General features: G+C 43.9%; 2 protein-coding genes across 2 annotated transcripts in view; both read left to right on the plus strand.

The window, feature by feature from the left end:
- The window catches only part of LOC120431028 (protein patched), a 44,883-nt gene extending 32,890 nt beyond the window's left edge, over nt 1-11,993 (plus strand). The window contains exons 2-7 of the mRNA XM_039596181.2: nt 6,925-7,475; nt 7,538-8,018; nt 8,085-9,455; nt 9,524-9,731; nt 9,797-10,068; nt 10,134-11,993. Of these exons, the coding sequence (XP_039452115.1) occupies nt 6,925-7,475; nt 7,538-8,018; nt 8,085-9,455; nt 9,524-9,731; nt 9,797-10,068; nt 10,134-10,862 (3,612 nt within the window). The 3' untranslated portion in view covers nt 10,863-11,993. The remainder of the gene's footprint in view (nt 1-6,924; nt 7,476-7,537; nt 8,019-8,084; nt 9,456-9,523; nt 9,732-9,796; nt 10,069-10,133) is intronic.
- Nucleotides 11,994-19,857: 7,864 nt separating this feature from the next.
- On the plus strand, nt 19,858-22,299 carry LOC120431031 (uncharacterized). The gene is made up of 3 exons (XM_039596183.2): nt 19,858-20,105; nt 20,511-21,569; nt 21,625-22,299. The coding sequence occupies exons 2-3, from the start codon at nt 20,526-20,528 to the stop codon at nt 22,267-22,269; spliced, it is 1,689 nt and encodes a 562-aa protein (XP_039452117.1). The 5' UTR covers nt 19,858-20,105; nt 20,511-20,525; the 3' UTR covers nt 22,270-22,299.
- Nucleotides 22,300-22,681: the final 382 nt, after the last annotated feature.

Below are 22,681 nucleotides of genomic sequence, written 5' to 3' on the forward strand. Positions count from 1 at the left end.
GAAACTTCTGGGGTCCCCCCGAAAAATCTGCGCTCCGATGGTGGTCCGAACTCAGGGTGCGCGGTAGGTGCGTAGTACTGTAACTCAATACTCCTCCTACGAGAACGCTGTTTTGTTTTTTTCGGGGGGTAATTCGATAGTGAGAGCGTTTACCCCCTCGGGTTGACGACGACGACCCTTGAAACTGCAGTTGAAACTTATGTTGCACACATGCCGCCCTCAGTTTGCCCCACCGATTTTCCGGTTGAGTAAACTCAATCACGGAATTTGTGTTATTTCTTTCCCCTCCTCCTGGCCTGGTCACAGGGTTTGGCCACACCACGTGGTGGTGGTGCTGCTGCTGCAACCTGAGCTGTGTTCCCGAGCAGTGTTCCGCCCCGAGGCCACACGTGAAACCTGAGATCGGAGGGGGCATCTCACCTTGCGGTGCCGGTTCCGACCAGAAAACCAGAACGTACCAACAGCAGCAGCAGCACTTGAAACAGTTAATTTTGTGGTAGTTTGGGTTTAACGCTCAATTTAACTTCTCACCATGAATTACCGCTGAAGGGGAGAAGTGGGGGAAGCTACTGAAGTTACCCAGAAAGGTTGGAGTGGTTAAGCGGTTCGAGGAGGTTTTTTGAAGAACATATCGAAAATGGGGACAATATTGGATATCTGACAACCCTGTTTATAAAGATATGATAACACAAGAGGAATTTACATAAATTCAGATGTTGATTGTCTCGATGCATTGGGTTTTTCACATTTATGTAAGCCGCTGAATAGCTTTAATACATTTCATAAAGTCTGATGTTCTGGCAACTCTGCTCTAAGTAATCGATTGGATGACTTTTTAAAAAGTTTTAGGAATTTTGATACATTAAAAAATGAAAAAAATGGTGCAGGCATTCCATTTGGGTCCTAAAAAGAAGTTTAAATTTGTGATATTATTGTTCACAACAATAAAGCTTAGTTTTCTAAGTACAATGACACTTTGTACAACCGTAAAGAATCTAAAATGGATTTTAAATCAATTTAAATAAAAACTTCGCGGCCCTTCTTAACAGAAAAGGTATTATTTGACAGCTCGTTCCAAGGGGACCATAGTTGATCCATCGAAAAAATGTTGTCTTGTCTATTTTTTTTGCATTAAAATGAAAAAAAGTGATCAGAAATTGTTTTTTATCGTGTTTTTCACCGTTGTACATAATCATTGACATAGGGTTTTTGGATCCTATTAGACTCACAAGTTACACATCTGATAATCTTATCAAAAAGCCGTTAAAAATGAAGAAAAAAACGATGTTGGCGTTAGAAAGGATGATACAAGACAATCAGTTGCGAACTGACATTGATTTGAGTGGAAAATTGATCAAATATCTAGTTTTTTATTATGAATCAATATCGTAGTATGAGTATGTAGTCGGCATTTGTTCAAAAGAGCCAACTTTGAGTAATTTTTATGCTTTTCTCAAGACAGTTATCTCCCACCCCCGGTATGTGCACTAGCAACTTAAGGTGAAGGACACGGCAGCCATAAATCGCCCCCTTAGCAGCATTCCTTTCACGGTGTGTGCAATTGAGGGTAGAGAAGCAAGTGTCAATTGCTTCCACAAGTCAAAAAAGCTTGAAAACGAGCACAACGCAGCTCGAAAACAGTGAAAATGATTTACGGCCCCCGTGTTTTAGAGTTCTAGCTGAGCTGGGTTGGGCCTCGCCAACGTCGAAATATTAGCCTTAAATGGGGCCCCTAAAGCAATAACCATAAAATGCATCGGATTTTGTTTTTCGAAACGTGAAACTCTAGGCCACCCCGGGTGTTGCACCCAAATATGGGGGAGAATTTTAATGGGTTTATTGTACGTTGAGAGGAGAGCTTTCCCGAATTGGGTTGAAGGTCGCTTGCTTGGTACTTGGTGCATTAAGTTTGTCCTTGAAAGAGAGTCATTTTTTGTAAATGATTTGAAGTTATGCTACTGATGTTGATGCGTACGAAATTTGGGAAAAATCCAGTTTTAGTTTAGCTTCTTTGAAAACCAATCAACAGGTCTGACTAGTCTGTGACCAACACAAATGAAGACGTAAAACGTTCTTCAGCAACAGACAGATCTCAATTCGATCCACGAGAGAAGCACGTGATGAAGACGTTTATGGTTCCAATTCGTGGTAGGTCCATTAATCGGTTCGGGAAGATTCCAAGAGATCAGACTGATTTATCCAGGTTTTTAAGCGAAAATGACGTTCGAAAGGTGAACGCCCGAAATGTCAAAATCACGCAGTGGTACCAACATTACGAAAAAAGTGTGCCATGGCATGACAGCCACATTGTTTTTTCTAATGTTGGTGCTACTGCGCGATTTTGACATTTCGGACGTTCATCGTTCGAACGCCATCTTCGCTTAAAAACCTCGATACCCCCACGCGGTAATCTCAGGTGTGTGAATTTGAGAGTGTTTTCAATCTTGTTGACTGTTTTAAAAATTTTGATTTTTGGATTCTCTTCCCCCTCGTAACAAAAAATTCCATACAAATTTTAAAATCTTTGTATCGAGTGTATTACGGCCTTCGACCACCTCCCCCCAACTGCGTATGCTCCTTAAATCGTCAGCTGTGTGCTATCTTGTGACATAGACAATTTTGGTCGAAAATGAGCTAATGATGACGTTTTGCTATACTTAACAAACACTACAAGATGCTTTAACTCGATTTTGGAAACTCGCTTCCGTTTCCCGGATATCGCAATACACCTAGCAATACACACTTGTGACCAAAATACCAATTTATCATCAAAATGATCGTGCACACTTGTGACTCGTCATACATGATGTTGGAAAGTGTGGAAAATTTGTCTTGTTTTTCACAAATTTATGTTGATACACACTTTCTAAAAGCAATACAACCTTTTGTTTTTGAAAATATACTGATAAAGTCGATTAAACCATTGATTTGAGCTTATTTTAGTTTGTATGGGAATTCTGTGCACACTTGTGACACGTAGTACAACTTTACTTTCGAAACACACTTGTGACACGTGCTTTTATGGTTTTGATTTTCTTAAATTCAAGCAAATTTTTATACCAAATATCGATTGTTTTGATGTTAACAGCTTATTTGAGACCTAAAGAATGCCATTCACTAACATTTCAGTCCAAATTTGTGCGATTAAAATGCAAAATCGAGTGTCCGGAATTCGAAGCAAAAGTTTCCGGATTTCGAATCAGCTTTTATCAGTGACCGGGATTCGAAGCACAACAAGTCATTTTAATTTTAAAATTCTGATGAAAATTTGTTAGAAAAGACATATTTTGCATGCATTTTCTTGAAACTGACTGTTTATACTACATCCTGATGATATTTCTACATTTCCAACTTATTACATAATTTTTTGCCAGCTATAACAAAAATGATATGCTACTAAGTGTCCGGATTTCGAATCATGACGTTATCTCCCAATTAGGTTCTACGTCGACTCGATTTGGAGGTTAGCAAAGGATGCACTGTTTATATGGACTTAGCACAGTTCGATGAAATCGTTGATTTTGTTCGGGGAAAATCGTCGAAAATCGACGAAGACCATGTAAACACTGCACACGTGCTGTCAAATGACGTCACAGCGTAAAACCTAATAATGACGTTCAATAAACCCCGGTGGTTGAATACTTTTCATACAAACACTATCAAAGCAAATGTCTGTTGGTGTGTGTAACAACAATCAATATGTCAAGCCATCGGACTGTTAGTGTAGTTAAATGTCAGATTGTTTATCATTTGTTTACATTTGACAGTTAAGCATGACTTTTGATGAGGGCGTAACGCCCCAGAAGATTGACGGTTTTTTACTCTCAAAAAACCCAAAACCAATCAAGGCCACCAAGTGGAGCGTTCCGACGACCCCCGCGGCCATCTTGCAACCTCAAACATTCCAACTAGAGAGCCTATATGGAGAGGCGAAATGTCACTCTCAGGGTTCCAATCGAACTGTCAAATCGGGGTTCCAATCGAGCAACAAGATCATGCAAGAACAAGGTTGGAATCAATTTTAAATAATTTTGTCAAAAAAACGAGACTTATAACAATCACAAGTATTGTGAAACTGTTGTTGATAACAATTTGGTAGTTTTTGTTATGTTTGTGCTTGTTCGGCACAAGAAAAGTGCCAGCACCAAAGAAAATCTACAAGTTTTTCAACCTTAAATTTAAATGACTTTGGGTGTTTGAAATTTCTCCCAGAACATTTCATTTCCCTGTGTAGGTCCCTAATTCAAACGCGGCGTAGATCCCCGGCAAATCCGTGGTGCCCGCCCCCGGAGCACGCAAATGCCCAACGTTTGACGATCATTAGCGTAAAATTTTAGAGTAAACATCAATAATCTCCCAGGTCGTCCGGCAGAATCACGTGGTTTGCGGCCCACACACACACACACGCGCGGTCTCGCCGGCAGGCCAAGGCAGCATAATTACGGAGGGAATGCCGAAAATTATGAGACGCCGGGACGTGCCCGAGTTAGACGTCGGGGTCGGTTCGGCCAGCTGAAATTATATTAAGAAATTATCGGAACATAATTTAAAGGCGGTCGTGCCCACCAAGCGGACGGCCGTAATAACGTTCGTCGACGCACCCGGGAGATTTGTGAAGCTCAGACGGGTGGTTTCCTTGGCGGTAGGTTTTTTTTTACGGAGGGCAGAGGATCACAGGGTACTTCTTCCGCCCCTTTTTTGTCGGTCGTACCAGGGGACGTTTGATGACTACATTAGTTCCAACTGATGCTAGGTTACATTTCCTCTATAATTTCTTGCCGGTATGATCGTTTGAGATAGCTTCGTAGATATGTTTTGAAGAAGCTTGGAACGTTGAGACATTCCTCCTAATGAGCATTACTTTGTCTGCTTTTTCAAAATTCTTCTTCAATAACGACATCGTTTGCACGATGTGTTCTAACCTCACTTTTCTGTACATCTTCAAAGAGTACTTTGTATGTAAATTTGTCAATACAAAACCACGGAAACTGTCAAAACTGTGTTTTGACTTGTTTGCAAACATCGTTTGCCGCAATGGAATACCACCTTGACGATTAATTTAGGAGGAACCCGCGCAGTGCTTTTTGAGTGATTTCAAACAAATACAGCATTTGTTCATTCAAGATCTTCAAATCTGAACCTCAAAACTCCAGTTTCCAGCACATTCTATACTGCTTTCCCCTCCCAAAAGCATAATTTAAGCACCAGCAAACGATTGTTCCCGCCAACAATGGGTCCCAGGAGAGGGAGAAACCTTCGTGACAGGTCCTACCCCGGTGTTCCGTCCGCCGGCCCGCCCGCCGCCGGAACCGGCGCGCCGCCATAATGAATGATAATTATCAATAAACTGATTTATTATCCTTGGCTACACAACTCCTCCCTGGACGCCGCCGCCAAGTGACTCATCGGAGCGTAATATTTCCTGCCCCAGAGAGCGCGCGAGCGAGCGAGCGATCCTCGAAGAATACACTCCGAGAAAAAAAAATACACGAGTTTTTGGGCTGTTTTTCTGGGAGTCAGAAGCAGCGGCAGATGTGGCGAACCCGGGAAGCCGAAAACATGCAACTAAAACCCGAACCCACTGGCAGGCAGCAGTGGCAGCAGCAGCTTCCATGATATGGACCATTAAGAATAACTCATCAAGAGATATAATTTAAATAAATTTCGAACCGTCCATAACATGCGTGTGCGGTTTTTTTCCTCCTCTCGACTGGTTCTTCTGTTTTGCTTTTTTGGAGCGGGAAGATTCTTTCTGGGCAGTGAAAATGGACACAACGTGACCGGGGATAATGTATCTATAGAAGAGGACGTTTTTGTTGAAAATACCGAACTTTTGTACCACTCGGCGTCCGATCAGTGAAATTTCGCTGAAAAGAACTCGAATATGGAATATTTCAACGAATCATGTTTGCGGTAAACAACGTGCTGGGTGGGTCTGGCCTTTTGACGTTTGCATTTGGGATGTCATTGTATTACGTAACGCTGTTTAGGACGTTCGCAACTCCCGCAACTAGACCCGAACGAAACGTTTTGACGAACTCCCTCCGTCGTTTTCGAGATCATCGCTGGCGCATTGTACCTCACGAACAGCCCAACAAGCGCAAGGAGAGACAGAGGAGCCACCTTAATGTTCGTCAATGACGCCACACAGCATGTCTCAAGTCGAGGATCACCCACCTCAGCGATTGGCAGGCAAGCCGCCGTACGAAGAAGGAGGGGTTTGAGGAGGAGGAGACTGCAGATCATCAGACACACAGCGGTTGTGGGACGCCGCCGCCACCGATCTCTCGCGAGCGCGCTGATTGAGACATTATAAGAGCAATAAATAAGAAATTAATATCATTCCACCGCATCTACGATGTTCTACCCTTTGTAGCCTCGTCTGCTCCTCCGCGGTCTCCCTCCGCTCACCGAGATACGGGTTGGACGATACTTCACCTGTCGGCACCTTAGTGCACAGAGAACGCGCGCCTGAGCGTTTCTCGTAAATGATTTATTTCATTAATCAAGATGACCGCGCGGACCTCCCGCGATGTTCCTGTTTGGTGTAGACGAACTGGTCGGATTGCCACACAGATCGCGTTTACTATTACTTTTTAATCGCCGCGCAAGGAAATACGACCACTTCATTACCTGAAGAAGAATGCGTGGTGAGACGAAACGTTGGAGGTGAAATAACTGCTTGGTTTTAGGGAGTCGAAACCTAACCTCAATTGACCAAATTTGTTTATCGGGATGTTTCAAATTGTTTTCGTTGACAGTTTGCAAGTGAGAGTTACCTCAGTTTTGATTGACCTTGAATGTGGCTTGATCCACCTCAGGTCAATGTCAATCAACATTGAGGTAACGTAATGTCAGTTTTGTTAACTGTCAAAATCATTATTGAGATTACTAACTGTTCCTTTTTATTTCTCACCTTTCCAGGGCAAAGCACGGGGGAGGAGGTCAGCGGTGTACATGCGTTCCCTGTTCCAGTCCCACCTGTACAACCTCGGCTGCTCGATACAGAAGCACGCGGGGAAGGTCCTCTTCGTGGCGATACTGGTACTGAGTACGTTCTGCGTGGGCCTCAAATCTGCAACCGTGCACTCCAAGGTCCACCAGCTTTGGATACAGGAAGGCGGCTCGTTGGAACACGAGCTGGCCTACACGCAGAAATCGCTCGGCGAAATGGACTCTTCGACGCACCAGCTGCTCATCCAGACGCCCAAGGACATGGACGCATCGATACTGCACGCGAATACGCTGCTGGCGCACCTGGACGTGGTGTCCAGCGCGATCAACGTCAAGGTGCACATGTACGACATCGAGTGGAGCCTGAAGGACATGTGCTACTCGCCCAACATCCCGAACTTTGACACGCACTTTATCGAGCAGATCTTCGAGAACATCATCCCGTGCGCGATCATCACGCCGCTGGACTGCTTTTGGGAAGGCAGCAAGCTGCTGGGGCCGGAGTATCCGGTGCACATTCCGTAAGTTAACTTAGATTTTTGAGGTTATGCTTGTCGTTGCTGACCAATTTCTCATCTTACAGTCACTTGGCGAAGAAAGTGCAGTGGACGTCGCTGAACCCGCAGGATCTCCTTCGGGACATCAAGGCCCAGAACTACCAGTTCCCATTCGACACGCTGGAGCAGTACATGAAGCGAGCGGGGATCACCACCGGTTACATCGAGAAGCCCTGTCTCAACCCGAAGGACAAGCTCTGCCCGGAGACGGCTCCGAACAAAAAGTCCCAACAGGTCCCGGACGTGGCGTCGATTCTGACCGGAGGTTGTTACGGCTTCGCCGCCACCTACATGCACTGGCCCGAGGAGCTGATCGTGGGTGGTGCCACCCGGAACCGATCGCAGCACCTCAAGACGGCGAAGGCACTCCAGACGGTGATCCAGCTGATGGGCGAACGGGAGATGTACGAGTACTGGAACAACCACTACAAGGTGCACCACATCGGGTGGAACCCGGAGAAGGCCGCCGAAGTGCTGAACGCGTGGCAGAAAAAGTTCTCCGCTGAGGTGAGTTTGAAGATCTTCTGCGCGATCGTCACTTTACTTTAACTTGCTCCTATCTCTTTTCAACAGGTCAACAAGATCATGCAGACGGAGGTCAAGCCGCTGTCGTACTACGAGATGTACGCGTTCTCGTCCGCCGCCCTGGACGACATCCTGGGCAAGTACTCCAACCCAAACCTGATCAGTCTGGGCATCGGCATCGGCGTCATTGTGGTCTACTCGGCTGGGGCACTGCTCCGGTGGAAGGATCCGGTCAACGGGCAGTCGGGCGTTGGAGTCGCCGGAGTTCTGCTGATTGGTGTGACAACCGCCGCCGGTCTTGGGTTCTGCGCGTTGTTAGGGATCGCTTTCAACGCTGCGACCACTCAGGTTATTCCCTTTTTGGCGCTTGGACTGGGTGTTGATCACATCTTTGTGCTGACGCACGCGTACGCCGAGCGGGACAACAACGAACACACCGGACAGGTGCTGAAGAAGGCCGGGTTGAGCGTGTTGTTCAGCGGTGCTGCTAGTGCGGGGTCGTTCTTTGCCGCAGCCATGATTCCGGTGCCTGCACTCCGCGTATTCTGCTTTCAAGGAGCGATCCTGATGGTGTTCAATCTGGCAGCTGTCCTGCTGGTCTTCCCGGCGATGGTTTCGCTCGATCTTCGAAGGAGGCGCTCTGGACGGGCGGACATTCTGTGCTGCTGTCTACCGGCGTTGCCGACCACCAACCAGGACGTACGGTATCGGGCACAACCGCAACAACAGACTCAACCCAACCAGGACGACTCACTGATCGACTGCCCGGCCAAGGCATGCTTCAGCTTCTCGATCTCCAAGTTTGCCGTCAAGCACTACGCTCCGTTCATCACCAAGAGTTCGGTGAAAGTGCTCGCCATGCTGCTGCTCACCGGAGTCATCGGAGTGTCGCTGTTCGCTTCGATGAAGCTTCCAGACGGACTGGAGCTGACCGACCTGGTTCCCCAGAACACCAACGAGCACAAGTTCTTGAACGTGCAGGGCAAGCTGTTCGGCTTCTACAGCATGTTCGCCGTCACGCAAGGAGACTTTGAATATCCGACGAACCAGAAGCTACTCCACGAGTACCACGAGGCGTTCGTGCGAGTGTCGCACGTGATCAAGAACGACAACGGAGGTCTGCCCGAGTTCTGGCTTTCGCTGTTCCGCGACTGGTTGATCAACCTGCAGAAGGCGTTCGATCGGGACTACCGCGAGGGTCGGATCACCCAGGAGCGATGGTTCCCGAACGCCAGTGACGACGCGATCTTGGCGTACAAGCTGCTGGTGCAAACCGGCCACGTGGACAACCCGATCGACAAGAGCCTGGTGACGCAGGTGCGGCTGGTGGACTCGGAGGGCGTGATCAACCCGCGCGCCTTCTACAACTACCTCTCGGCGTGGGCCTGGAACGACGGACTGGCTTATGGCGCGTCACAGGTAAGACTAGCTATTGGTCGCGCTCACCGATCGGTGTTATTAACAGAATTTGCTCTTCTTTTCAACAGGGAAATTTGCGCCCCGAACCCCGTGAATGGTTCCACTCGCCGAGCGACTTCGAGCTGAAGATCCCGAAGAGCGCACCGCTGACGTACACCCAGCTGCCGTTCTACCTGCACGGGCTGAGCGACACGCAGGACATCAAGACGATGATCGGGCAGATCCGGGAGCTGAGCCGGCGGTTCGAGCAGCGCGGGCTGCCCAACTACCCGTCAGGTAAGACTACTTTGAGCGATCGTTAGGAAGCGTGATCATAACGCTTTGTCTGTTCTTCTTCGCAGGTATTCCGTTCCTGTTCTGGGAGCAGTACATGAACCTGCGGCCGTGCCTGTTCAAGGCCATCGGCTGTGCGCTGGTTGCTGCGTTCTGCCTGGTCGCCCTGCTGCTACTCTCCGTGTGGGCTTCCGTGCTGATCGTGTTTAGCATCGTGACCATGCTGATCCAGCTGCTCGGCGTCATGATCCTGCTGGGCATCAACCTGTCTGCCATACCGGCGGTAATACTGATAGCGAGCATCGGACTTGGCGTCTGCTTCACCGTGCACGTGTCACTGGTAAGTTGTTTGAGTAGAAATGCTTGTGGGACGATCAGCTAACGATCGCGATCTTCTTCCTACAGGGCTTCATAACTGCCATCGGAAATCGGGACAGGAGGATCAAACTCGCTCTGGAGCACTCGCTAGCCCCGGTGATCCACGCCGTCATGACTTCGATCCTGGCCGTCCTGATGCTGTCTACGTCCTCCTTCGAGTTCGTAGTGCGGCACTTCTTCTGGCTACTCCTGTCCGTGCTCGTGATCGGTGCCATCAACGGGCTGTTCTTCTTCCCGATCCTACTGAGCCTGGTAGGGCCGGGAGCAGAGATCATCCCGCTACAGTACGCGAACCGAATTTCAACACCTTCACCTCCCCCCAAACGAATCAACAAAATCTCCAACAAACCGATCATCCTGAACAACAAGCGATCCTCGTCCTCGTCGAGGAACTGCTCCAAGTCGCATCACCACCACAAGCACAACAACGTCAACATCAATAACGAACCCTCGCTGACCACCATCACCGAGGAGCCCCAGTCCTGGAAGAGCTCGGCCTCGTCGATCCCGTCGATCCACGAGAACCACAAGAACAACGTCAACATCAACTACGTCAACCAGGCGCCCGAGCTGCAAAGCATCGTGCTGCAGCCGGAGGTGACGGTGGAGACGCACCACCATGGCGGCGACCATCAGAACACCAAGGTCACGGCGACGGCCAACATCAAGGTCGAGCTGGTGACGCCGGGCCGGGGCGCTCCCCGGATGGTGCGGACGAGCAGTACCAGCAGCAGCAGCGGCCACAGCAGTAGCTGAGTGCCGCGAATGCCCTTGTGTAAATAGGACAATTCCTTTCCTAGCAACGTAAGAAACGAAAACTTTATTTATTTGTTTTTCCTCCACCCAAAAGAAGAAGTATTATTTTTAAAACTGCTAGCGTGTAGCCTCTTTGTGTCGTCAATACTCAACGGTAGGTGCGAACGTAGATCCAGGAAATCATTTAAAAGTCTCAGAAAGAGCATTGATGCTCGAGTTGCATCGATTCCAATCCTCCGTTTGACAGTTGGTCACCTGTGGTATTGTTTACCTTGGTGATTTGCTGTCAAACGTTATCTGTTTTCATTTCTGGAGAATTGTCACTCAAATTTGAGTAAAAATCACTCTAAATGGAAGGTGTGCTAAATTTACCCAAAACTGAGTGAGAATTACTCAGAAATGAATCATTTTGGACGAACGAGCAAGGTTGGAGTCGTTTGACAGTTTCCCACCTTAAACATTGCTTTGATTGTGTTTGACAGATCAAGGCTAGCAATGCTGAAAGTGTCAAAAGCGCCGAGCTGAACAAGAGTGTGTGACGAACAACAACAACAATGACGAACTGATTAAGCTAGTTTAGTAGTGACTTTAGCTCGTAGGACCCGTATTGTCTGCGGTATAAACACCAGAAAGCTAATAATTTTAAATATATATACAATCAAATAAAAAAAGAAAAAACTAGAAAGTTTAAAACCACGTGTAAAGAGTCCTGTGTACAGCTTTTATATAATTCGATTGCGGGTTTGAGAGACGGATGATGCATGCTTTAAGGCCAAATATTCTCAGTTTTATAAACGAAATTTTTAACTTATTGTGCTACTGAACTGCAAAACTAATAAGAAGAAAAAGAAGCAAAACATACCCATAGGTGTAGTGTAAATAGCAAAAAAAAAACAGAAACCCTTACTTAACCTCCCTGCCTCCCTCCCACCAATGCCGTGCAGCAGTAACGAACGTGGAACTCGTACTTAATTAACGAAAAGGAAGAAGTAAAATGAACTAAAAGTGAGGAGAGAACGCTGTTAAGAAAAGAAAGAGTTATGCACACATGTATGTATACCGAAAATAAAACTAAAGACAGAAACCAAACGCATTTCATCAAACACACAATCACACAAACACACACAAAAACCAACTTCACAAATCGGAATATTTGGCTTTCTACACTAAACTAAATTATCTTTAAACGAAAGAAAAGTAACAAACACAAAAAATTAAATTCACTTCAAGACTTGTACAGAACATTAAAAATGCTTTCTTCTATGTTATTTAAGAATGTTACCAACTTTGTAGATTCGCCACATTGCAAAAGAGTACGAAACAAACAAGAGAAAACTTAACATCCAACAGAGAAAAAAAGTAACGTGTTAGTGTGTTATTTGTTTTAGCTAGGAGAGCGATTTTTTTTGTTAGAGATCGAGTGCGCGAGAAAAATATTCAAAAAACACTATTTTTATATACTATATAAAATTGTAAAATTAAACGAATATTATTAACCCTATGAGAAAAAAAAAAGAAACCTATTTATTTATTTGTCTACGACACGCAGAAACAGGGCAGGAGGAGACTGTTGTAATTGGCACACAATTTATCCTATTATCCTAACTAGTGAGTGGAAGAGTCGAGGTATGTTTTAGGGCGAAAACGAAAGCATTTTCATACACTAAACACTAGAGAAAGGAGGAAGAAAAGGCGATCAAACAAGTACAAGCTAACGGAAAGAATGATATTTTGCTATATGATTAAAATCGCCCACACATTAGAAAAAAACTAAAACTACAAATGAGATGTGTGTGTGCGTGCGAGAGAAGGAGACAAGCATGATTGCGGTGCGATGTTTAACGATTGTATGATGTATGGGTAGGCGGTAAGGTAACAACAACTACAACAAAACAAGAGCAAATTCTTAACGAGTCTAGTAGATTATAATAACCGAGTTTTTATATCGTGTACGGTGTTAACGTGTTTCCAAATAAATCGCGAAATGAGAATTAAAAATATAATGCAATTTTCTACTAAACAGAATATCACAAGCCCAGATTTCAATGCTGATTTTTCAAAATGCGTTATGTTTCACGCAATGTTGATGTACTTGCCTTGGAGTCCAAGGTTCGTTGTTTTATGTATCGTTGAAGTCGCTCGAGCACTGTGAATCTCTGTTGATCCACCATGCGTCTCCACCAAAATGCTTTCCTGAGAATCTTTGGGAAAGAAACGCAAGGTGCATTATTATGTTATGATAAAATCTTCTAGGAAGATACAATGTCAAGGAAGAATGAGTAGAGCGGCAGGGTGGCCACTCAAGTGATTTCAGTCAATTTTTTTTTGGAAAAGTCGGGAATCCCAATTAGGGGAACTATGCCCTTTCTCAGCCTATTTCTATTATCGGCCTATCAGCACTTTGATCATGAATTACAGCTTTTATAAAGTGTTTTTGACAATTCTGAAGTAATAAATAGCTCAAATAAAAGTGAGCAAGCAACTCTCCATTGTTGATACATCTGAAAATGTTGATTTAATAGCGGAAAATGGCAAAAGTGATGAGAATGGGTCGAACGGCTTAATGTGATTAAAATGGGTATATTTCCCCTAACTTGTGAGTAGTTCTATCAGATTTCGGTCATTCGTTTTGCCTTCCTCACGTTACTGAGGAAAGGCTATAAAATCACTCGAAAAATGAACTTCTCAATTAGACCTCCTAGACCCACCTTCATGTATACCTATCGACTCAGAATCAAATTCTGAGCAAATGTCTGTGTGTGTGGTGGGATGTTGATCAAAAAATTGTCACTCGATTATCTCGACATTGGCTGAACCGATTATGTCCGTTTTGGCGTCATTCGATCCGTCTTGAGGTCCCATAAGTCGCTATTAAAAATTATGCAGTTTAGTTAAGTACTTCAAAAGTTATGCTTAAAAAACGATTTTAGAAAAAGTCCGGAAGATTGTAAAAAGGGTGGTTTTTGTAAGAAAACCCGTCATGCTATACATTTTCAGAAAGGTATTTAAAAGACCTTTCCAACGCGTCCAAGACATTGAAGATCTGACAAATCTATCAAAAGTTATAAGCACTTAAGTGTTATTTATACGCTTTTTGGAGGCCGGATCTCAGATATTTTGATGAAAATGCTGTCCGGATCTCTCATGCGACCTATCGTTTGATAGGTATCCAAAAGACCTTTCCAACGCATCCAAAACATTGAAGATCTGACAACCCTATCGAAAGTTATAAGCACTTAAGTGTTATTTACGCACTTTTTGGAGGCCGGATCTCAGATATTTTGATGGAAACGTTGTCCGGATCTCTCATGCGACCTATCGTAGGATGGGTATTCAAAAGACCTTTCTAACGCGTCCAAAACATTGAAGATCTGACAACCCTATCAAAAGTTATAAGCACTTAAGTGTTATTTACGCACTTTTTGCATTTTGGATAGCACCCTTTAAATGTGAGGAAGGCGCCAACCACCTGACGGTGGATTAAGTAACGTTTTTTTTGTATTTTTTAATCCGACAGAAACTTTTTTGGTGCCTTCGTAAAGCCCAAAGAAGCTATTTAGCATCATTAGTATGTCCATACAAATATGATGTATTAAAATTCAAAAATCTTCTGAATGAATTTTTTGATTTGGTGTCTTCGGCAAAGTTAACCCGGCTCCGTGGCTTAATGGTTACGGCTTCTGCCTCACAAGCAGAAGGTTCAGGGATCAAATCCCGGTCGGTACCTTTGAAATTTGGAATCAGGAATTGGAACAAAAACGAAACTGAATCAGGTGGGATTCGAACTCACACCTCTGGATTGATAGTCTGGGACTCTAACCAGTCGGCCATCTGAAGGTTATAAAACATGTTGTATTCTTCTCATATTAAATACGCTCTGATCCCTGATTTGCCTGAAGGGATTGGGAGTCTTAAGATAGATCAAGGATCCGTCTGGTGCTTGCTTCTATGTTAAGGCGGGGCCGGACAATGCCCAACGACCTCGGTATTGGGCCGCTAGGATCTCTGCCATAGGGACGTGGCGTTACATCGTGCTGCCACCTGGTTTTTTTAAGCGCAAGAGTGGAAAAGTGCTGAGTCATCGTCTAAAAATAGACGGCGTCCTATCTCGCCCAGCAAAACGAAGTCGATAAAGTAGACGGTTTCGATGAGAAAAAGTGGAAAAAGTTTTCTAAAAATAGCGACGCCATCCCCCTATTCTGAAATGGGTCGTTGGAAGCAGCGCGAGGGCTATCACCACCTAATAGGGGGATGGCGTCGCTATTTTTAGACCACGTTTTCCACTTTTTCTCATCGAAACCGACTACTTTATCGACATCATTTTGCTGGGCGAGATAGGACGCCGTCTATTTTTAGACGATGACTCAGCACTTTTACACTCTTGCGCTTAAAAAAACCAGGTGGCAGCACGATGTAACGCCACGTCCCTATACCCGGGACTGAGATAAGTTGTATCAGCATTCGGCATATACAAAGTCTGATACAAATTATACTTTCCCATAATTTCGCTACCGGTTAGCGGGTATTGGATTGGACCACACACACACACACACACATTTGGTGTCTTCGGCAAAGTTGTATGTATGGAAATGGACTACACTAGAAAAAAATGATATACTGTAAAAAAAATTGGTGATTTTTTATTTAACTTTTTGTCACTAAAACTTGATTTGCAAAAAAATACTATTTTTATTATTTTTTTTATTTTTGATATGTTTTAGAGGACATATAATGTCAACTTTTCAGAAATTTCCAGGTTCTTTGACCGAGTTATGAATTTTTGAATCAATACTGATTTAAAAAAAAAATCGAAATATTGGTCGCAAAAACTTTTCAACTTCATTTTTTGATGTAAAATCAAATTTGCAATCAAAATGTACTTTAGCGAAATTTTGATAAAGTGCATCATTTTCAAGATGAATCCATTCACCTAGACTTTTTTGAAAAAGTCGCAGTTTTTCATTTTTTTAATTAGTGCACATGTTTGCATACCTTTGAAAAAAATATTTTTGAAAAGCTGAGAAAATTCTCTATATTTTGTTTTTTTTTTTTAACTTTGTTCATGCGACCCTTAGTTGCTGAGATGCATGGCAATGAAGTGTTTAAAAACAGGAAAATTGATGTTTTCTAAGTCTCACCCAAACAACACACCATTTTCTAATGTCGATATCTCAGCAACTAATGGTCCGATTTACAAACATTCGTGATCCGATACTTTCGAAAAAAATATTTTCGAAATGTTTAAAACAAGACAAATATTTAAAAAGGGCGTAATATTGAATGTTTTGCCCTTTTGAAAAAAAATCTTTCAAAAGAAAATTCCATCAAAAGATACAGATTTTTGAATTTTCATGTATCATTTTTGTATGGACAGCTGCCAAATTTGTATGGAGTCGCTGGTAGGTAGTTGGACTAACAATCCAAAGGTCGTCAGTTCGAATCCTGGGGTGGATTTTTTATTATTTATTCTTTGTCCTCTATCTTAACCTATATCCTAACTGGCTCAATCGGCCTTCACAGCTAAAAAAGTAGTAATCCAGCTGCGTGTAAAAGACCTGGGTGTAAAATAAAATTTGCATTATTTTATGCAATTTTATGTGATTTTACATCCTGAAATATGTAGCCCATCAGTATGGGAAACCTACTTGACCGAAATGTCAAGCTCATATATGCGTTTATCCATGCAGCTTTACATCGGTCTGATGGCCGAGTTGGCTAAGGCGCCAGTCCTTACTGTTGGTGCTGGGTTTGAATCCCGTCGGTTGCAACTTTTTTTTGTGTGTTGTAAAAATTGTACATGCAGTGTGTAATATTAAGTGTTTATTTTGACGAAGGTGATGTGCATGCTTTTGCATGCGATTTTACCATCGAATTTTTTGCTGTGCAGCTTTACATCGGTCTGATGGCCGAGTTGGCTAAGGCGCCAGTCCTTACTGTTGGTGCTGGGTTTGAATCCGGTCGGTTGCAACTTTTTTTTGTGTGTTGTAAAAATTGTACATGCAGTGTGTAATATTAAGTGTTTATTTTGACGAAGGTGATGTGCATGCTTTTGCATGCGATTTTACCATCGAATTTTTTGCTGTGTAAGTCTACCACACAGGATTCATAAATTTGTATGTTTTAATAAGGTTTCCAGTCTGCAACCCGCTAAGATCGCCATCTCCATGCGAATGCTAATGCGAATTTTAAAGTATAAAAAAGCAAAGAGGAAAATAGTAGCGGCCGTGGCTGACTGGTTACGGTGTTCGCTTTCTAAGCGAATGGTCCTGGGTTCGATTCCCATCTGCTCCCAACGAGAAAGTATAGGAAATATTAATCTTGAAACTCTGAACATGAACGAAAAATCAAAGTCGCCCGAGTCGGGGTTCGATCCCCCGTCCTTTGGATTGGTAAGCAAAAATGCTAACCACTAGGCCATCACGGCTTGGTGAGCGACATCTGGAATTAGGAATACTGTTACTGGGTCATTCCTTCCCAAGTGACCACGCGTCCAACATCGACCTTCACCAATTCTGCTCATATTTGGCATGGGGGTTGTTTTTGCCCCAAAAACAAAGAATCCCAAGTTTGGTGACATTTGGTCCACCCCCGCGCCCGTGGCACCCCCCTCTTTTTCTGAGATTTTTGAAAAACCTCATTTTTAAAATGCATTTTGCTAAGAGAAAAGTCTACAAAAAGTTAACTTTTGGGTATGCATATTTGAAGATTTTTCGACGGGGAATCGAATGGCGTACTCAAAATTTACGTACAGTGTTGCCAGATATGAAAATTTTGCGCTTTAAGTTTTAAAATGCATTTTTAACCCTTTGGACGAGCACTTACGGGAAAACTGACAATTGCATTCGATTGCTGAGAGTTTTTTACATTAAATTCAATCAAAACCTCAGGGTAAAATGAATATTTCTTGAGATATCACACTTTTAAGTTGGAAAGCTCTGTATTGCACAGCAAATGTTTTACTTAACCATCAATTTTCAACAGTACTTTGCGTGAGAGCATAGTAGGCCTTGAAATTTGAATATTCTTTTTTTTTCAATTTCTTAACGTAAGCGAGTGAATGTCCCAAAATAGAATTTATGTATGTATGTATTGTATGTATGTATGTATTTGTGTATATATGTATTGTATGTATGCATTTAAACCCCCGTCTTGGCAGGACTTGGCGTGGTTCACGGATATAAGAAAATGACAAAACATTTAATTTCGAGCGCTTCAACAGGTATATTCTAGTGTTATGGACCCAAAAGCTAGCCTGATAATATGAGCTTATTTCAAAGCTTATTTGGTTAGGGTTGATGGGTCCCATTTTTACCTGAAGGATTTCTGGAGTTTTTTTTGCAAAATTTTAAAACATGCTCAAAAAGTTAACCTGTATTTTTTAGGTATCAATTCCTAGCGCTTTGCGATGTTCTACAAAGTTGTTCCCCGGATCAAAATCTTTGAGAATTTTGACAATGAGAAAATTTGATAGCGTTTTGGGAAACTTTGTCGAAGAAGACGTTAAAAGTGAAAATTCCCCATAGTAAATTAATTAAAGTTCCATTCTAACTTCAGGTAAAAATGGGACCCACCAACCCTAACCAAATAAGCTTTGAAATAAGCTCATATTATCAGGCTAGCTTCTGGGGCCATAACACTAGTAAATTCCTGTTGAAGCGCTCGAAATTAAATGTTTTGTCATTTTCTTATATCCGTGAACCACGCCAAGTCCTGCCAAGACGGGGGTTTAAATGCATACATACAATACATACATACACAAATACATACATACATAAATTCTATTTTGGGACATTCACTCGCTTACGTGAAGAAATTGAAAAAAAGAATGTTCAAATTTCAAGGCCTACTATGCTCTCACGCAAAGTACTGTTGAAAATTGATGGTTGAGTAATACATTTGCTGTGCAATACAGAGCTTTCCAACTTAAAAATGTGATATCTCAAGAAATATTCATTTTACCCTGAGGTTTTGATTGAATTTAATGTAAAAAACTCTCAGCAATCGAATGCAATTGTCAGTTTTCCCGTAAGTGCTCGTCCAAAGGGTTAAAAATGAATTTTAAAACTTAAAGCGCAAAATTTTCATATCTGGCAACACTGTACGTAAATTTTGAGTACGCCATTCGATTCCCCGTCGAAAAATCTTCAAATATGCATACCCAAAAGTTAACTTTTTGTAGACTTTTCTCTTAGCAAAATGCATTTTAAAAATGAGGTTTTTCAAAAATCTCAGAAAAAGAGGGGGGTGCCACGGGCGCGGGGGTGGACCAAATGTCACCAAACTTGGGATTCTTTGTTTTTGGGGCAAAAACAACCCCCATGCCAAATATGAGCAGAATTGGTGAAGGTCGATGTTGGACGCGTGGTCACTTGGGAAGGAATGACCCTACTATCAAACTATATACGCGCTGGGTCCTTGTCCATTTGACAAGGGTTCGGAAGTTCTAAATAACGTTTGAACCCGATTGGTGCAAACGTTCTTCAGGGCGGGGCTTGTCGATAAAAGCTGAGGGACCTCGCGCTCGGCTAGCCAGCGTAGAAATGGGTCACCGAAGCTCGGCAGAGCTAACATCTTCCAAATGCCTATGCGAGTTATTTGCATGTATAGAATGTAGATCTAAAAAAATACATGGAAACAACTCAATTTGTAAGAAGCGACCGCGTGGTCCCGTTTGGTTGGTTGCACACACACACACGCACGCATAGAGTTATCTACGTGCGCATGTATTGCGTGTACGTACACGATGGATTTTTAGGTTAAAATTTGTGGTCGCCAACAAAAACAAATGGTAAGCTAGTGTGCGTGAGATCGGGCTTAGATAGCTCTATAAAAAAGCAAAGAGGAATAAAAACGCACATGAAGCACATTGTTTTTCTCTCCTAAAACCAGCACCACCACAGCCACACCCACCAACGTTCCGTACCTTTTCTCGCAGCATACTTTGCTCGCATCGTAACTGTCATCATTGAAAACGCTCTCCCATGCTGGTGTTGTTCATTGGCGTCAACATTGCTAAACTTTACTGATGACATCAACTTCATCAGATGTTTTCAATACATTTTCATTCACAACTCAGATCGCCACTCGAGACGCAGGTAGACCGTGCTCGAACGTGAGTCACGTTTATACCGAATCCTGTGAAGTTCTGATTTGTTTAGAGTTGTTTCAATTTTGGCATTTATCCTTTTGGTGGGTGAAAGAGACAGACAAGGACTTGAGTGCTGTGAAAAAAGGGTGTAAAGCGTGAGTATTGCGTAGTGAAATTGTGAGTTATTAGAAGAGATTTTATTTTTGGAATTCTGCGAATGATTCATACGCTTTTTATTTGCACTTAGTGGTGCAACAGGAATTTCCCTGAGTTTTCTCAGGAGTTGTAGTTTATTGGAAAGTGATGTACAATAATTGAACTATCAACTCGAATACTTCAAACCTCGACGACGGACTTCCAAAGAAGGAGGCGATAAGGGGATTTTGGTGAAAAAAAAGTTCAAATTTATAGCATTTTTTTGAATATCTAATATCTATCGATATAACATTTTGGCTAATGCTTTAGTTGAAAGGAGTTCTTTGAAACCATACTTTGTTTTAAGGAGTACTTTATATTTAAAGTACAAGAAATTTAAATGTTCATTTATAATCCAAAAACAGGAGTGCCTTCCCACGATGGAGGACATCAACTGCCTTCCAACGGAGGTTCTATCCCACATTCTGGGCTTTCTCGAGCCAGAAGATTGGAAGTTAGCCAGCCAGGTTTGCCGCCGATGGTACAACATCCTGCAGGGTGCCCGATTCCAGCGCCAGATTCTGATGAGAATCAACAGCACCTTCGTAGATCCACCAACGGAGCAGGAAAAGTGTGCCTTAACCCATTGCCGGAACCTGCTGATCACCCAGTGGGACGAATCATACGACTTTGAATGGTACGACGAAGAAGACGAAGACGAGGAGGCAAATAGTGTGGAGAGCTTCCGTAACATAGATGTGGTCGAGTTTAAGTACTTGTACCAGCCCTCGCCGGAGCTCAACGCTGGTGAGTTACTGTTCAGCCAAGAGTTGAACCTGGAGAGCCTGGAGTTGTGCAGCACGTTCGCCGGCTGTCGGCACATCCTCGAAGATCGTCTTCAACAACTCCAAAATCTCACAGAACTATCCCTCGAAATTGATGAGGGTCGCAAATCCAACCCAATCTCAATGGACCACACCTTCTGGGTGCTTCGCCACGACCGGTTACGGAAGCTCAAGCTATCGTTTGCCCAGCGAATGAACAACTTTAGCGTTGTTACCCCTGCGTTAACCAGTCTTGAGGTGCGCCCCTTCACAATCTTCAGCATGCCCATCATCTCCCAGTACGCGAACCAACTCCAGCGCGTCGACATCCATCTTGAATACTCCGAACTGGTCAACGACCTGCTCGCTCTCAAATTCCCCTCCCTCACGAATCTTCGTTTGCGAATGGACGACGATCGGGACTTGCAGGTGCGTTACGCTCATCTTCAGCATCGCCACGCCGACATCTATCTCGACGAGCAGTTCGTCAAAAATATGCCAAAGTTGAAGCGCTTTCGCTGTGAAAGCCACTTGCTGTTCTACCGAATGGCGTCGGCTCTCGCCAGGTTTGGCCACCCCCAGCTGGAGGAGGTTAAGCTGGACTCGATGCATTTTGACGCGGTGCAGCTGGTGATGCTGCAGGAGTTGCCGCGATTAAAGGTGAGTTGAATTAACGTAAACTAAAATAAAAAGATCTAACTTCAATTATTTTCAGACCTTCAAAATGCACCGCAGTGAAGCTCTCCCACCACCGGAAACTCCTCGCATTCTTCCTCGATTGTACCTGCCCCACCTGCAGGAGCTCTCACTGGTGTACAACGAGTCGCACATCGTGTTCGACAAAGGGCTGGCTGGACTCAAAACGCTCAAAATGACCGTTTGGTCAAGCAGAAATCACAAAATCCTCTACAAAATCTGCAACAATCTCCCCAATCTCGAGTACCTCCGGCTGATTTTGAACACCAAGCTGGTCAACACGGCCTTCCGCTACCTGAACCGGCTGACCAAGCTCCGGTCGATCCGGGTAGACAACGTGGAGCTGACCGAGCGACTCTGGCAGTACTGTCCGGAGATGGCCGGCGTGCGCAAGCTGGTTCTCACCAATGGAAATCTAACCATGGGTACCGTGACGGCTCTTGCGCGACTGTTTCCAGCGCTGAACGTGCTGCACCTCGAGGAGTGCTATTTCCAAGGCTGTGATAAAGAGAGGGATGAAAGCGATGAGGAGGACAGCGGGAGTGAAGATGAAAAGGACGATGATGACGACGTTATTCAGACGCAGTACGAGGAGCGTGTGAGGCAGTATTTTCCAAAGTGTAGGGTTTCACTTTACCGTACAATGTTCTTGAAGAGAAGATGAATATATTGTTGATTGTTTAAAGTTATGTTAGCTGAGGTTGTTTTACTTTTCCGTGAAAATACCCATCATAAAACGTGAAAACCGAAGTGCATCGCCAATGGGCCCGACCCTCTACGACATCGTAATTCCCGATGTACGATGATTGCTGGAGTATTGTACGCATTAATGCGGTTGATACTGCATTCCTGACCTCCTTGAATGTTCTTTTTATTGATGCACTATTCATCTGTAATTAACCGAGCCACGTAGCCCAGTGGTAACGCTTTCGCCTCCCAAGCGGTAGATCGGGGTTCAAATCCTGGCTCGGACCAACACAACTGGTGAGCGTTTCCCTTCTGTATTCGTCTGCTTAGTAAAGGGAAGGTAGTGTATCGTCACAAACTGGACCTTATCAAGACACCTTAGGACAGGG

The sequence above is a fragment of the Culex pipiens genome, chromosome 2 (genome assembly GCF_016801865.2).
Source record: "Culex pipiens pallens isolate TS chromosome 2, TS_CPP_V2, whole genome shotgun sequence".
In the NCBI taxonomy this organism is placed as follows: domain Eukaryota; kingdom Metazoa; phylum Arthropoda; class Insecta; order Diptera; family Culicidae; genus Culex; species Culex pipiens.

Excerpts from the sequence above, each read along its gene's own strand:
- LOC120431031 (XM_039596183.2), top strand. The coding sequence starts at position 20,526 with ATGGAGGACATCAACTGCCTTCCAACGGAGGTTCTATCCCACATTCTG. Across the intron at positions 21,570-21,624 it reads AGGAGTTGCCGCGATTAAAG|ACCTTCAAAATGCACCGCAG; the intron begins GTGAGTTGAATT and ends AATTATTTTCAG.